The 16,550-nt window shown below is 42.6% G+C and overlaps 1 protein-coding gene across 2 annotated transcripts in view; it reads right to left on the reverse strand.

The window, feature by feature from the left end:
* The window catches only part of rock1 (Rho-associated, coiled-coil containing protein kinase 1), a 39,845-nt gene extending 23,566 nt beyond the window's left edge, over positions 1-16,279 (reverse strand). For both annotated transcript variants that reach the window (XM_080504089.1, XM_080504088.1), the window contains exons 1-2: positions 15,427-16,279; positions 1,626-1,707 (exon numbers count right to left, since the gene is read on the reverse strand). In XM_080504089.1, coding sequence (XP_080360215.1) covers positions 1,626-1,707; positions 15,427-15,519 — 175 coding nt within the window. In that variant the 5' untranslated portion in view covers positions 15,520-16,279. The remainder of the gene's footprint in view (positions 1-1,625; positions 1,708-15,426) is intronic.
* Positions 16,280-16,550: the final 271 nt, after the last annotated feature.

Below are 16,550 nucleotides of genomic sequence, written 5' to 3' on the forward strand. Positions count from 1 at the left end.
GGGGTGAAACTAAAGATGGACTAGATTATATTAAAAGATGTTTGCAATATATTATCCAAACCATTAACTCGTGAATTAGAGCTCATCTCTGTATGCATGAGTTTATGAATAGTCTATACACAATGCTCCAGCCTTGTGTAAAAAAAAAAAAAAAAAAAAAAAAAAAAAAAACTAGAAGTCTACATGATCCTTTTTGTTCAATACTTCCTATCATGCTGTGAGCAAAAGGTTAAGTCAATGAACTATTTAGTTCAAAGTTTTCACGAACAACATGAAGTCAAACATTGTGGCTCACCCTGCTGACTGGAGGCTATCAAAGTCTTTTTTTTTTTTTTTACATTTTCTAATACATGTTAAAATGAATACTGTTAGCGGACCATAGAAATAGTTTCACCTCTTTTGCAATGTTTTGACAACTAACCTTTGCGCATCAAAGTGTAATCAGTAAAGTTGAATCCAATCTGTTAGAAGCGGTGCTTTCAAAAGTTGTGTTTTCAGTGGCTTGGAGCACCGTTGTCGTGTAAATGGACACCCAAAATGCAATGAAGGTCTCGGTTTAAACTTTGTTGTTTTAACCAGGCCCTAATTCAGAGTTTCGAGTTTGCCCGTAGGGATTCAGAGTCCAATGTCAGTAAATTTCTCTGACTCAACTCAAAGGTCTTTACCCGATTTTGTTCTCAAAATACAGCAAATTCATGCCTTTCACTTTAAAGAAGCCTGCTTTTGGCTCTGCCTTGAGGGTCTGAGCAAAGCATAAATTTGTGAGTGTGTGTATGCATGTGTGTAACTGTATCTCAAGTCCAAAATGCCATAACGATCCTTCAAAATCTGCTCCAGGCTACTACTTAAACCCTGAAACTTGAAAAATTCAATGTTTCATGCTACATCTGGAGCAGTGCAAACAATTCACGTCAGGAGAAAAGGCACTTTTAAACCAAAACTCGAAAATCTCAATTAACTGTTGTGATCCAAGTCATGCAACAGAGGGTGCGTACGACTTCAGATTATATAACAGGTTTAAATCCTAAATCCTGATTTAAAAAAAAATTATCTCATCAGGTCCTGTTACAGGTCATATCATCTAAAAAACTGCTCAATAAAGTATGGTTGCTATTTATTAGGGTTATTCCAGTCATTTTTGTAACCTCTCATTTTGTAACCTCCATTTTCACAATTTTCGACCAATGAACAATATAATATGAGTTGGTATTATCCAGAAAATGTCCTTGCACAGAATCGGATGTTTACACTCGGATCTGTTGAAGAGGAGATGGATTCACTCTCAATATGAGGATTGGATTGATACTTCTTTGTTATGCCTGATGTATGTTGTGGGGGTTGCACAGTCTGGTGAAAAAAAAAAAAGAAGAAGAGAGAAAAGCCAACCCTGATAAGCATCATGTGGGTCACCAGCCATTTATGAAAGCCCCTTTGTTGGGGACACTGAGCAGCAGACACCTATTGTGTGTCCGGGCCCACATCGAGGCGCTGACCCAAAAACAACCCTCTCTTCTGAGCCGGGGCTCATCGTGCCAACACTGAGCGGGGTTCTGCAAATGCTTCACGTGAAAGACACCGGGCAGGCGCTGCTGAAGGAGAGCATCCAGGAGACGGGGGGTACTTACATCTGTTCAAAAAGTTGTCGATGCTCTTGTTTTTCCTCAGGGCAGGAAAGTCAAGGTCGTACACCAGGGCATCCAAGCCGTCCTGGAGGGAGAGGAGAAAGATTGTCAAGAAGGAAGCAAAACGACGGGTACACGAGAGAAGCACAGTGTAATATTGGGACTTTAATACATTAATTACTGGACAAATATTAACTAACTTAATCATGCTACATTCTCATACTCAAGTGGTTCATTTCCCAGTGCACCTGAGAAAATCCCTTTCACTTCCGACCCTATAATATCCCATACATTCAACGTTATACCCTCTTATTAGTTCAAATGAATGCTTGAATGTTGTTCCCGGTATCTGTGCTGGGCCAAAACAATGATTCGGTGGAGGGGTTGTGTTTGTGTTTGAGCCGAGTGGAGCGAGAAAGTGGATCTGGAGAACGTGCTGCGAGTTACGGCCCCTGCAGACTCCCATAAGCACAAGAAGAAAAGATCGGCTGTGACGTCAGCCGGCTGCCAAAATAAAAAAAAAAATGCTCGTTTGGCAGGAGTGTTCATACTCCGAGAAGAAGCTGTCAAAGCCGCTGGCCACGCCCCCTCACAGTAGCCACACATCTGAAAAGCAGCGTTTCACCTTTACAACTTCACAGCTTACTTCTCGCTTCAAATGTTTCCAGAAATACATTTCGCTCAACTGTTTCAGTAATAAAAGGGAAAGTTTGTGTTCGGGCCAGGATGTTCCGGATATAACCCCAGGTTTCAACTCCAGTCGTTGGCAGCCCCTGGGTGATGCGTTCAGGTGCATCACGTAACACCGAGATGTTCTATGTTCTATGTGCTATATGCTAACATGCTTCAGGGCTAATACAGTAGCGAGGCTACATGCTAAACATGCTTAAAATATGACTGATACAGTCATTAGCGTAGTCATAAGCTAAGAACAGCTCATTATTTTTGACATGGCACATAATTCAACATGTTGGTATCACTTTAACACTAAACATGAAGCCATGAGCACAAACTAACCATAAGATTATTCCTCATGTTCATTCTGATATTCATCTATCAAAATCTGCATAAAAATAGGTTTTTGAGATGCAACTGAAATGTGATTAACTGTGGTAAACCTGTCACAAAGTCCTGAATTATTAGTTTGAGGGTTTTTTTTTTTTAAATCACATTTTGCCAACAACAGCAAATAAAGAACTGCACCGCTTTCTCTGGATCATCAACTTTTTCGCCAGCACATGAGAATCAGAACAAGTTACCGTCAGTGCAATTATAAAAAGGACTTTACACTCTAAACTGAAACTTTCTGAGTGGTTGGTTCGTGCTTAAAGGTTTGAGTCTGGGTCGTTCTGCGCCTGGTTGAAAAAAAAAACTAAACTAGAACCAACTAACTAAGGAAGCTTGTGGTTGGAGGTTCACATGTTTAAATCCCACTGTCGACATGTTACGGAAGGGTCACTGCAGGCCATCAACAAAGTATGTCATTCAATGTATGAAAAAAACAAAAACAAAACAACAACTTTACATTTAATGAAATATTGCCTTGACAGTTTTCATGGCAAACAAGTTCAGCAACATACACAACATAGATCTGAAACAACTGTGACCACTTCCCATGTCAGAAATGCCACTACTTACTAGTGAACGTCAGTCACATGATTTTTAACTTGCACATCTACATTTAGAAAACCCAATGCAGGTCAACGAGAAACTGGTGAGTGTCAGAATACTTTATTTTGTAAATGTAGAAATCTACAATACGGTCCACATTAAATTCCACATGTAAGGTTGGTATCACATAAATAATGCTACAGACCGCCCCACTTTCATAGAAAAGTAGAAGTTTGCAATTCAATCAATTAAACTTTTGGAGCAGGTCTTAGAAAAAAACCTATAAAAACAATATGAAGACACAGAAACGCAGGAAGCAACGGGAAGTAACACTTTCTTTGTGGTGAAACTAATGAAGGGCACAGGTTTAACTTCAAATATCTGACAGTGTTGGCAAGAAGCGTAGAAGATACATGGTTTATATTGTGCTATTTAGTTACGACGATGGCTTTTATTTGAAAGAAGCTAATCCACGTGTACGCAAAAGGGAGGCGCACGACGAGTCCGCTAAGTGATTAAACATCCACACCCTCAGTCGTTGGAACCAAAATATACATAAGAGTTTAAATACAGAGATGCAAAAGCCTATCCTTCAAAGTACTGTACTCCAGCAGATAGGGGTTAATAAAGGCTTTAAATGGCTCTTGATGCACACAAAAGACTTAAAGGAAAATGTTTATGGTTGATTACAAATTGTGCTTAAATATCACCATTGTCTGAGCAATTCCTTTCAGAGGATGGTTGACTAATAGGTACTGTCCCTCTGCACCAGGGGTGGCCGACCAAGAGCCACAAAAATGGCTGTGGTACAACAAAGAGCCACATCATATACATGCGGACTTGCAAACTCCCTCTTTCAGACATGGACAGATTTATTTATCACACACACAAATTAATACCCAGTCATACACTATATACTTCCCACAAATGGTATCACTTCTGTACAGAACATCTAACATGGCAGCTCAAGCAAAAGTATCAACATTCGATTGGGACTGAAAAAAAAAAAAACTTTTTCAAAGAAAGTATTAAAGCCAAGAAATGTTGTAAAAAATAAATAAATAAATGTATGGTTTTTCCATTGCGAATCAAGATTGAGTGAGATTTGTCCTCAAGCGCAAGTCTGTGTGGTTTCATTACAAACTCTCATTGCCAAGTAAGTTAACAAAACAATTTTCAGCAGGTCCGCCGTTTCCATGTCAACGGACATCGTTTTCAAAACATTGCCGAGCAAGCGTGAAACGGAGCCTTTCGTTAAAGTCAACAGTGAAATTTCAAGTAACACCAACCGTAACCCTTTTTTTGACAGTTTTACGACTTTTCTGCTCGAAGGTTAAATAACTTGAACTGCTGTTGTGAAAACAAGGCTTTTCTAAGAAGCTTAAGGAATCGTGATCCTTTTAAAATTCAGCTCCAGTAGTGGAATTACAGGAGCTGCAGTGTGTACAGTAGCCATGCTGCTTCGAGCTGGCCTTGAGCAGAAGTGCCACTGCCCAGCTTTAATCTAATCTTCCATAATCCAGACGGTCTGAAACGAGCTGGGCACACAAACACTTGAACAGTCTTGTTGGTTGCGCAGCCCCTTTTGGCAGGTGTGACCCAGATGTTAAATGTGAGATGTGCATCTCAAGCTGCTGTTTTTGAAAAGAAACCAACTCTCCAATTCACTACTCAAAAAGGTCCAAAAAGAAAAAAAAAAAAAAAAAAAGCATTGCTCGTTTGTATCAGCCAAGTGATGTAAGAAATGACAATATTAATCCCATCTCTTTGGTATCACGAGTGATGTGCTACAAAGTTCTTTTTTGCATCTCCAAGGTAAGCAGTGATGACACACAGTGAATCAGCGGTTCAGACAAGAGGCGACGAATCCTCTTAAGTTACTCTTCTGCTTCAGTGGAGGTCAGGCCATTACTCCTCCATGAGACTGAAACCAAGAAGGATGGGGGGGGGGGGGGGGGGTCAAAGAGAGGGAGGGATCGAGGTGGAGGACACTCAGTAGGAAGACCAAGCTGTTCGCCGGCAGAACATTGGAAATGATTGCAGGGAGGGCCAGGGATTGAAACGTAGAGCCGTCATTGGAAAAGGTTGAAAAACTGCATGAGGGAATATTTACAGAAGTCTGACTTTGAGAGGCTGTGAGAAAAAAGGGGGCCTTGTTGGCCAACGAGTATCCAGCCCCAGCCTACAGTGGAAAAAAAAAAAAAAAAGGGGAAAAAAAAAAAAAAAGCCAAAGAACCGAGTCCTTCAGGACCCTAATCACAAGGCTCTGTGCTCTGCAATGCACGTTTGCATAACTTCCTGCCACAGAGAGCTCTGGACAGCCACAGTAACATTCCTTAACAGGACTGTACACGTCAGAGAGCTATTTTAGGTATGTGGCCAAACAAGTTCTCAACAAAAAGTGAAGGAAGGGAGGGGGGGGGGGGGGTGCAGGGTTCGAGAAAAAAAAAAAAAAATCTATCCCTGAGTGGAGAGTCACAGAGTAAGCTTTATTTTCAATCAGCACTCAGCGGTTGGAGCCGGCGTGTTGCAAGGCTGGGCCATCCAATAAGGAGAACAAATAGAGGAAAAAACAAAAAGCAAGGCCAGAGTGCATGTCAGCCTGTGTGCGGAGACATAACAAAACGAGGCAGGTACGAGAAGGGAACAATCCCAAGATGACACAAACCTAATTGCTAAATGAATCAGAACTGATTTCAGCAAAATAATGAACGAGTGAATGAGTGAACTTGTCAGACGAGAATCAAACATGTCCATTATGATCTTGGGGGTCAGATAGCGGCCAGACACATAACAAGATAGCTTGATAACAAATAAAGAACCTTGAAGCAAGTATTTCCTGAGGAAAAAAAAAAGTGTAATTTCCACTTCATCATTGCAATACAGCCTCCTGGTGTAACATGACAGTCGTCTCTGCTATTTGTGAGAAAAAAAACATGTCCAAAAATGTTTACATGCAGTAAAGTAAACTTGAAGTGAGTCTTGTTTATTGACATAACGGAAATTTTGTTTGGCTCAAACACAATGACAGCTGATGAGAAATCTGTGGTGAAGCAGATGGTGAGTCATGATAAAAACCGGATCAGGCAGAAGCACCACAGTGGATCATTGAAGAGCCAGACTGTGCTCACACAAATTATGGCTGATGAAACAAGACCACTGACAAAGCCTTTTCTTAGCTCCTAATTCACAGCCATTGCCTCGATTAGCCTTTTTCACCACATGTCCCAAAGCGCTGACATTTCTAAAGAGTTCAACAGTTTCAAGTCGGAGGACTTTCTAGAAAAGCTGAAACATTCCTGTCAATAGAAAAGGCATCCATACCACCTCATACGACGTAGGCATCTTGAAAGCTATAAGCATTTGAATTTCAGTCAGGAAAGACATTTGAAAGTCACATCACGTTGTGTGTGTTGTTGGGTGGGGGGGGGGGACAGCTGCCAGGATATCTGACATCGTCTGGGGTTAACCAACAGATCAGAAGTATGAATGAGAATAAAAAAGAGCTTCAGCAAGGCAGACTGACATTTTCAAAAGTATTATATTGCAACAAGATTTTGCAGGCCAACACTGCAACAATGGTTCTTAATTCAAAAGCAGTAAAGTGTTATTATGTGCTAAAAATTAGGATGAATCTCTGAACATAAAGTGACACATTTTTTGATAACTTTTTGGAAATGTGCTGATTCGCTGCTACTGTGCATGCGCACAACAGGCATAATAAGTAGTTCTTCTGCACATGCATGAGTAGATGGACAACAACGTTGGTTCTCTGAAGTGTCCTGACTCCCAGTCCATGTTCTCCTGGGACTTGGTAGCTTTTTTTAGTTGGGTGTCACCTGGAATAGCAAACCAACTTGATCATCTGCCCATACGAATGTCAGCATTCTCACCACTGCTGATGTTTATAGCTTTTTTTCTTCATGTGTGTGTGTGTGGTTAACAAAAATAACCAGCAGTGCAAACTCCTGGCCTGGCATGCTCACAGCATCGTTTTCAGCACATTGCTGCGGAAACACGAAACTTTTCTGAAATGAACAGGCAAATAAAATGCGTTTTCACAAGAAACCTTGTGTAAATGGAGTCTCAGATTGTCGTGGCCGCAGGCAGCACAGGACTGAACACAGTTATTTTCACTTCTGAAAGCTACTGTTGACACATTAAACCCTTGAATCCCCAAATCCCTGAATTAAACATGGACTGAAGTAAAGTAGACAAATACCTTATGAACTTATGGATCAACGTGTTAAATTCTTTGTGCAAATTATAAATGTGTTTTCTAAGAGGACAGTTGACAACTATGACAGTATGAAGGGACATCAGTGTGCTGAGTGACCTGCACGTGAAGGTTCCTTAATTATGATTTACAGGTGTTGGGGCAACATAGATCAAGAAAGCTCTTGTTTATGTCAGAAAGATGATGACAAACCACATTCTGCACACATTTCCAACAGCAGGGAGAATCAATAGGTGTGAGACTGACTGTCCACAACTTCTTGATAGAGGGATATAGTGAGAAAGAGAAGAAGAGAGACAAAGCAAAGCTCACAGAGCTCCCTGTTATCCCATTTCTGCTGATACTGCTCTAGCCAGAGGGCGACACATCCCTGTGATTATGAAATATTACCATTAAAAAAAAAAAAAAAAGAACATCTGATCACCGTATTAATGAAAAGAAATGTGGCACAAGACGCAGAAGACGCACAAAGCTGGTGGTTGACATTACATACGGCAATTATTTCTCCCCTTTCCTCTGAATTACGCTTCGGGGGAGAGAAATCCGCACACGGTGCAAGCTCTTTTCCAGACATTAAAAGCCTGAGTTACAATTTCCATGAGAGACTCGGCCACATCATCCCCCTTCTGCATGCCGGCGCAGGACATGCGGACTAACTTCACTTCTCCCTTGCTTTTTTTTTTTTTTGCCCTCTGCCACCTCGTCGACTCAAGTATGCTTTGCACATGTGAGCAGCTGCTTGGCGGATGGCAAATAAAGGCAGGTCCCACTGCAGGCCGCCAACACAGCATGTGATCGGACAAAGCTTCTTCAAAGAAACAAATCTCCCAAGCGTTTACCCTTCTCAAAGTCGGCGCAGAGACTTTTACTCAAGTTTTTTTTTTTTTTTTTGTTGCCTCACATTAATATCCGCTGACAGGAGATGCCACTTACCTAGAAAGTGTGCAGGTCGAACTGCACTGCTGGCTAAACTGCAGTGACAGTGAGCCCAGAAGGTGGGAAAACAGGGGCAGGACACTTTCTTACCAGGTCCCAGTGAGTGGAAATCACTGTCACAAACGCTTTCATGTGAAAATATAATTGGGTTACTCCCAACAGAGGAGAGCGCTCACATGCTTCCACAGGATTCTCAAGCAGAAGAACCTCGACATTTAAGATTTTCCCCCTTTGTAAAAGCGTTTCATTCTCATCCTGTCACTGCTGCCAGGATTGGCCATGCCTACTTCTCATAGCCGTGACTTGTTTACAATATCTAGATGATTTTAAACTACTATGAGGGAGAGCAATGGAGCTTGACTGGTAACACTATTCATTACAGTTTCAACTACTACTTCCACAGCAGGGCCGTCCAATCAGAGAGGATTCAACGACACGTCACACATTTCTAAAATGAGACTCACCACCATCAAAAATCACACAGTAATAGGGAAGAACAGACCAATATAATGGGACGCTATGACTTCCTACATGCATAAAACGGTAGACTGAGTCATTATATTTACCCATAAACAACATGTTTTGACCGTTTGATTCTCTGAATTAGGGCTGCATGATAACAGCATGCAATAACATTAAGTATTGCATGGCAACATCATGGATTGCAGTTGCTGTCGATTGTCGCACATGTTGATATTGTGTGAGCGATACATTTGCCTTACATTGTACAGTCCTACTGTAGGGGTGCCTCATATCAAAAGTAGATTGCAAAGGTATCGTTGGTAAGCCATATCCTGTTTGAAAGAAGAACAGGTTAAGGCGCCATTTACACAATTCTTTCAAGTGAAAACACTTAATTTTTGTGTGTATTGTGTCTCTTACATCCCCCCCGTCACCATTAGTTGTTTCCTCAGTTTCTTTATTGGTATTTTTGGTTGGTTGTTTTTTTTTTGGTCAATATTCAGCTTGAAACTTCTTTTTTTTTGTTTGTTTAGTTTGAATAAAAGAAAATAAAGGTGATGGTAATCCTGTAGAAGGAGGTGAGGAGAAATTAAAATTAAAATTAATTAAAAGGTGGGATCATTTCAGTATGCGTTGCATTCCTGCACATAGTCAGCCGGTGGAGGGAATGCGGGGGCTACAAACAGCCCGGGCCGACTGTTGTTCCCTTAATTGAATAGCTGAGGGGAGCAGTTTACTACTGACAGGCCTGAACCCTGCTGATGTTCATGACGGATCAGATGCTGACCAGAACCTTTGCCCCTGATACCATGTTTCTAGAAGTTTACGTATTTTATGTTATGAGCCATAAACACCTAAAGAATGGAATTTTAAAGGGTTGCAGCTTTTACAGAAACACTTACTATGCTTGGACTTTTATTTGGCTTGATGACTGTAATGACGTTTTCACAGGTCTGAGGCAAATATCTACTCCTGACCAACACCAAGAGCACAACACAAGTGTTTTAGTCTCTGTCTTCACTTCCTGGATATTTAAAGCTTCTTACTTATCTACATCCTTCTTACTTATCTATCTAGCACTCAATCAGGGGTGTCAAACATACAGCCCACGGGCCAAAACCAGACCTGAGTGTCCAGTCACGATGACAATGTGAAGCCTACATAAACCAAATAAGACAGTAAATGGAAGATGATGATGATGATTTTGCTGCCAGCTCATGAGCTTTAGCATCCAAACCACACTGTGAGGCTGAAGAGCCTATTGAAATTAAAGAAATTGAATAGAACCACTTGGAGTCGTCATTAATAAACACTAACATTTTAATAATGCACAGTGCTCAAGATCTAATTGGGCTCTATGTGGCCCCTGAATTATGATGAGTATGACAGTGCAGAATTAAAACGACCTTGAGCCAAAACACATCTCCAACTTACTCGTTATGTTATGAAGCCCCTCGTCTTGTCAGACTACTGGGACCAGAATACCCAAGGTTTCGCAACATATAAGCTCATTTAATGCTTTCTATTGGTTCAGAATTTTTTATCTTCAAATGGGTTCATTTTCAAGGGGAAAGGGGCCAGATCTTTTATTAAAACACCATATTATGCATAAAGAAGATATGCTACTTTATCAGGTTGCATAAAACATAATGCGCTTTGGCTCACCGAAGGGAGCAGCTGAAACGAACCATCATATGTACTGTCGCTGTTCCATTTTGATTTGTCTGTTAGTGCTTTGTTTGATTTTTAAATTGACATTCTGGTACTTCAACTATTTATCGTCTTGTGAATGTGTCTTGTGAATCACATATATTAACAATACCACAGCTGTGTGCCAGGACGGCATTACGAGTTAACACTACTGTGTAGGTGAGACCTATCTGACGAAATGAAGACGACACCCTAATCAGATGCCCAAACCACCAAACCGTTTCCTCTCAAAGTGAAACCTGATGGTTGTGTTCCTCATTTGATCACAAAGACTTAGATCCTCCCCGCTGCAGGGAAAACCTGGGAACAATATACTCCTAGTAGGGTCATCAAAGAAGGACAGGTCTGGATTCAAGACCCAGGCAGACATGTCCACAAACCCCAACAGTAATGCAAAAAGTCCTGCGCAGGCCAAGGTCACCAGGTCATATTCCTGAGCCAAGCCTGTTAGCATGATAGCTCTCATATACCAGTCAGACTAAGCCTGAACAATCTACATGGGAGGCTTATTAGTTGAGTGTTAGATATCAACTTTATATCTAGTAGCCGCCAAGTTTCAACTGTTGTGTTTTTCCACCGCTGATCAGCATTAGTTACAATGACAGCAATTTCACTAATTTGCTTGACCAATAAGACCATAAATAACAATGTTTGTGCTTCAGAATAGCCTGTCATGATATAGTGATACAACCACATTTAAATGCTCAATATAATCGACCTTGACCAGAATCTTCTACCTCTTCTTTTTGTTGGATTGAGGATAGCCTCGATGCTACATTGACATTGTGAGACTCCACTTTGTGTAACATGGATTTGTGTATCCTGACTGAAAATGCTCGGGCAAGCTATTTAGCTTGACTTAATTTTAAAAGATGTCTGCGGCACTGAATACAAAATGACAGCACGACAAGTACCTTTCAATTGTGTAAGTATTATTGGTTCTGAAAAGCTTATGTTTGTCACATGTTTAACTTTGTTTCAGTTGAGCAAGGAGTTTCATGACATACCTAAATGAAGGTTAGTTGACTAGAATAATCTGAAAACACGATGACATAAAAATGCCTCAATAGTTGTGACTATTTGCAAATTCTACAAGGTACCACACATTGTTTAACCTGTTGTATCAGCCAATAGTATTGACGATATCTTGAGTGAATAAGCCTTGGGTAAATAATTAGCAATCATAACCAAAGTCATGAAACTGCAAATTCGTCAAGATGTGTCGACAAATGGACAAAGAGAAACCGCTTTATCAGCAAAGACACCACCTCGCAGGTAATGTTTGTCCACTGAAGGCAAAGGTCACTGAGTTGAGAGCAGGCACTCAACACAGACAAAGACAGCTCAGTCAACTTCTTGAAACAGGGCCGAAGTTTATCAGCTATGTAATGGAATAGGAAATAATTCATCTTTTGTGCTCTTCAATGTCTTATAAAGTGAAATATTGTGATATAAACCTGCACAGAACATCCATTTTAGGTGATTATATTTCATTTTGAGCTTATATATTCAATTTCAACCATTACTTGATATTTTACAACATTCAATTAAAAAAATGTTAGTCATGCTAATATGTTTTCTAGTCTAATCTATTACAATCCATTCTAAAGCTTTCTATTCTATGGTATTGTTTCAAATTATTCAAAACTTTTTAATCTCTTAAAATATTCAATTTAACAGTGAAGACAAACACTGGAGTCCAAAATTAAACCAATGGGTAGTTTCTCATGTATACTGTTGATTCTAGAAACAGATCCAATTTGGTCGGAAGCCTCAGTTCACCTTTTTTTATATCGGACTTCCCCTCCATAGTGGGTCTTGGACCGCAGGTTGAAACAAACTGTTACTAATGACTTAAGAAAGATCCATCCAAACGTGTACCAGCAGCGCCTTTAATTACTCTTATTACAGTCCAAACAACAGATGAAAGAGATGGAAGAACAAAGACTGGTCATGGAAGCCTTCACACATCTCGGATAGAGGCGCAGCTCGCAAAACAACAAGTCCCAACCTACGGATCAAAGAATCGTCATTCACCAGGAGATGAAGAGACTCAAGCGCTTTAAAGTCAGAGGACTTTAGAGGCGGTCAATGTGCACCGATGACTTGATCCCTGGTTGCCAGCAGACGTACCCATGATGGCAATTCTCAAAGCTTTAACGGCACCGAGCGTCTGCTGGGCCATGTCAGGAATCCTGTGTGGGGACGAGGGGGACGGTCCATTCTGATAAGGCCCTCTTTACACAGAGCGGGGTTTATTTCGAGGGGTGAAGATAAGGTTGGGAAAACCGTGAGTAGATATGTAGGTCGAGGTCTGGAGCTGAAGGCCAAGTGTCACAGTCACAAAAAAAAAAAAAAAAAAGAGTAGGACCCCGACAGAGAGCAGCTCCAGGTACAGAAAGGCTGGCATTGTGCATTCTGATGGAAGCCATTAGTCATAGCCAAGCGTGCTGGCGGCTGCTTTATGAGTTAAATGTCCTGATTCACCGCGCTCAGAAACATGAGTCTCCAGTTCACATAATTTTGGTTTATGGGTAGAGAGCGGGAGCCCACACCCAGCTCCCTCAGTGCCGCCAGGCTGCCCCTGCGCAGCGCTCCCTCCTCGCTCCGGGCAGGACGCGATCCCACGACACGGCGAGCCGGCCCAAACACAAGAGGTTATTTGATTAGCGCGGAATTTATTAAGCTGTGGGTGGAGTTGCATTGGTGTGCGCAGAAAGTCCCGGCAAAAAAAGCCTCCATTCATTGATCCAAGGGGGGAAAAAAATTTGCAGGAGAGAGAGAGCGAGAGAAGGGGGGGAGAAGGGGAAAAAAAAAAATAAGAACAACACCCTTGTGTGTTACTGCTCGCTGCCAGGAGGAACGATTCCCGCAGCTTTCTGCCATTAACATGCAAAGTGCGTGCACCTTTTCTTGTTTTTAGGTAGGTTTAATAGGCTCTTTCTGTGATACTGGTTGAGGTCATCCAGAGCAATGTCACTTTATTGTTTTTTTTTACTTCTTTACAGGACAAAGTTCTTCACACATCCTGAATACTGTGAGAGCACAGCATATCAAAACTTTATCAATTCACAAGAAATCATCTAAACATTTTCAAGTGATTTACAGTCCTGAATTATTTAATACCCCATGGCCACATAGCAGAAGTCAGAATGTGGCTGATACTTCCTACAGATAAGATGTTTAAATCTTGTACTTTTACCAAACAATGTCATTATAGTTGGCTGCCATTACAACCAAGATATAGAGCTTTCCATTCGGCCTCTCTCAAACAGCCCCCTCAGACAAACAGGTCAGGTGAAGACTCATGTGAAAAGACGAATATACCAATAAGTCTGAAGCTATTTCCGAGATCACAACACCAGGATGAGCTAGCATGTAGATCGGCAGTTCTGTCAAATTAATTAATTATTCGGTTGAATGCCACATGACTGGGCAATAAATCCCACAACCCTCCAACCACTGCTGGGTTTCTGGATGCAGGTCAAATGAGTGCAATCTCTCTCTGATCACCAACACTGAGGGTTTTTCAGGGACTTCAATTTGCTTCCAATACTCAAAATATGATGGGTTCTAGACCAATTGGCAATTGCTTGAAATCCACACCGCTCTCAGAGCGTTCTGTCCTCACAGCAGAATGACTGGTTTCAGATTTCTGAGAAATGTTTGAAAATCTCTCACACAAGTCAAAAAGAACCACCACAGTTCTTCTCGTCAGCTGCAAGATGATATGGAACAGAAAAAGACTGACGACCTCAGGCTCATATATAAACATTAGGCGAATATATGGAATTGAACAGCTACACAGTGGTTTTAAACACAAAATGATAATTTTATGCTCCGACTGTTTGTTGACACACAGCACCAGAGATCTGTATGGTTTGATGCCCGGCAATATGTAACAAATTCCTCAGGGTTTGGAGATTACACGAAAAAGATCCACTCTTTTCTCAATGACGACCCAAACCACAATCACCAAGGTGTGCTCCTGGAATAATCCTGGGTACGTTCTCCTGCATGGTTGCCTCTTCCAATACCGCATCCATGCCATAACGATCCACAATGTCCTTCTCAGTGGTGCCTGTCAATGTTCCAGATGTCAACAAACCATGTGACGCCACAACAACAGCAACAGCACCATCCCTGCTGGCACGGTGAGTCAGTTCCTGGGACTGCTGCTGTGTAATAAATCCCCCCCAGCGAAGGTGTTGCTGGTTGAGCACGTGGCAGCAGCAGTCGCGTTCTCCCTTTTCCGTCAGACAGGGGAGTCATATCGCCACTCGCCCCCCATCCGGGGAGCAGCGGCTTGGGCGAGTTATGGCAACAGGTGTAGGGATGCAGCCGGAGGCCTGCAGGTTACAGCAGGCTGGGGGGAGGAGGAGGAGTGTAGCTTCGAGACAAAACAGCAGAGCTACACTTCCCAATGCTCGGACAAGAGCAGCGATAGTGCAGTGGATGTAGCAATGCGTCTTATAAACTGATCAGACTTCAGTTATTACACATGAATCGATCATGTGTGACTGTGAGGTGCACAGTGGCTGCCGTCAGACAATCTTAAATTCTGCAGCAGAATTTACTTGAACTTGTGCTGAAACTTTCCCACCATGCAGTTTCATTGTTTTGGAGTGAAGGTTCGCCCTTAGTGCGAAACAAGTTTCACAGTGCAGTTTAAAAAAAACTTTTGGTGAAAGTGGCTTGACTGCAGCCAGTCTTCAGTGTGATCTGTGCCCAAAGAGCGTGAAAACTTCCAGGTCCAAGGAGGAGCAGAAAGAGCCCGAATGGCTGCCTCTCGCTGCGTTAGTTCAACTAGCATTAGCATGCTAATAAAAAGAAAGAACGAAAACTTACCAGGAGGCAATCCGTGTTTACTTCCGACTTCGGATCCTTGAGCATGGCATCGATTTTCTCAAATCGAGCCTCCATACTTTCCCTGGCGGACATTTTTTTGGCTGTCAAACTCAGTCCGGAGGTTGTTTTTAAATGAACAAAAACAGCTAGCTAGCCGATAGCCGCTAGCTAGCCAGCTAGCTGAACGGTCCTTTTTTCTTCTGGCGAAACTTTCCGCCGCTTCAGACCAAACTCATCCTTCTCCCGGAGCTCCCGCGGGCCACGGAGGGGTTCGAACTGCAGCCAACACCGCACAGCCGCATGCTCGGGGGCTCGTTTCACCCCCGCGGGCGAGCGGAGGACAAGTTGCGGGGCAGAGACAGACGCGGCGGACAGATTAAAGAGAGCCTCCGTGGGATGCCGCCGAGGATCAGGGCTTAAAACTGTGTCTGCATCCGAACAAAAGACACGTTAAAGACGACAACGGCTCGGTTCTAAAAGCGCGGATGGCGGTCCGGATGGACTTAGTCCAGGCCCGCTCCCATGTCCGTGCCGGAGGACGACAAAACGAATCTGACAGCTCGAAGAACAGAAAAAAAAAGTAGAAGTGGCGAGGAGGGGGGAAAAAACTTCTGCTTCTTCCAAATTACGGTGCGTCTGACCGCGGAGGGTGTGCAGCGTAAAAAACGGCGGTCCACCCGCTGCGTCCTGGCCGCTGTCATTCACTGTGGACGGTCCGCCCGCTCCGCTGCCGCTGCGGCTGCCGGCCTGGGTGCGTTCAGCTCGGGGTTCGTCGACGCGGGGTTCAGTTTTCGGAAAACAATCGCAGACGGTGCCTAGTTTTCTCCCACAGCCTGGCCAACATGTCCGCCTTCCTGTTCAAACACCCCGGAGAGGCTGCTCGGCACTGCGCATGCGCCAACGCGGCGCAAGCAGCCTGTAGAGGAGGAGGCCTCATGTCAGAGAAGGAGCGCGTTACTGAAGCTGCACGTTACTGAGGCCGCACGTTACTGATGGACAGTGTTGCCACGGTTACTTTAAAAAACGAACTTAGTTACTTCACAGCTTGTTTTAAAAAGTAACTAAGTTAGATTACAAGTTGCTTTTTTAGTTATCATCAGAAGTTTCAGATAACAGGCTCCCCC

The sequence above is a fragment of the Blennius ocellaris genome, assembly GCF_963422515.1.
Source record: "Blennius ocellaris genome assembly, chromosome: 10".
NCBI classification, from domain to species: Eukaryota; Metazoa; Chordata; class Actinopteri; order Blenniiformes; family Blenniidae; genus Blennius; species Blennius ocellaris.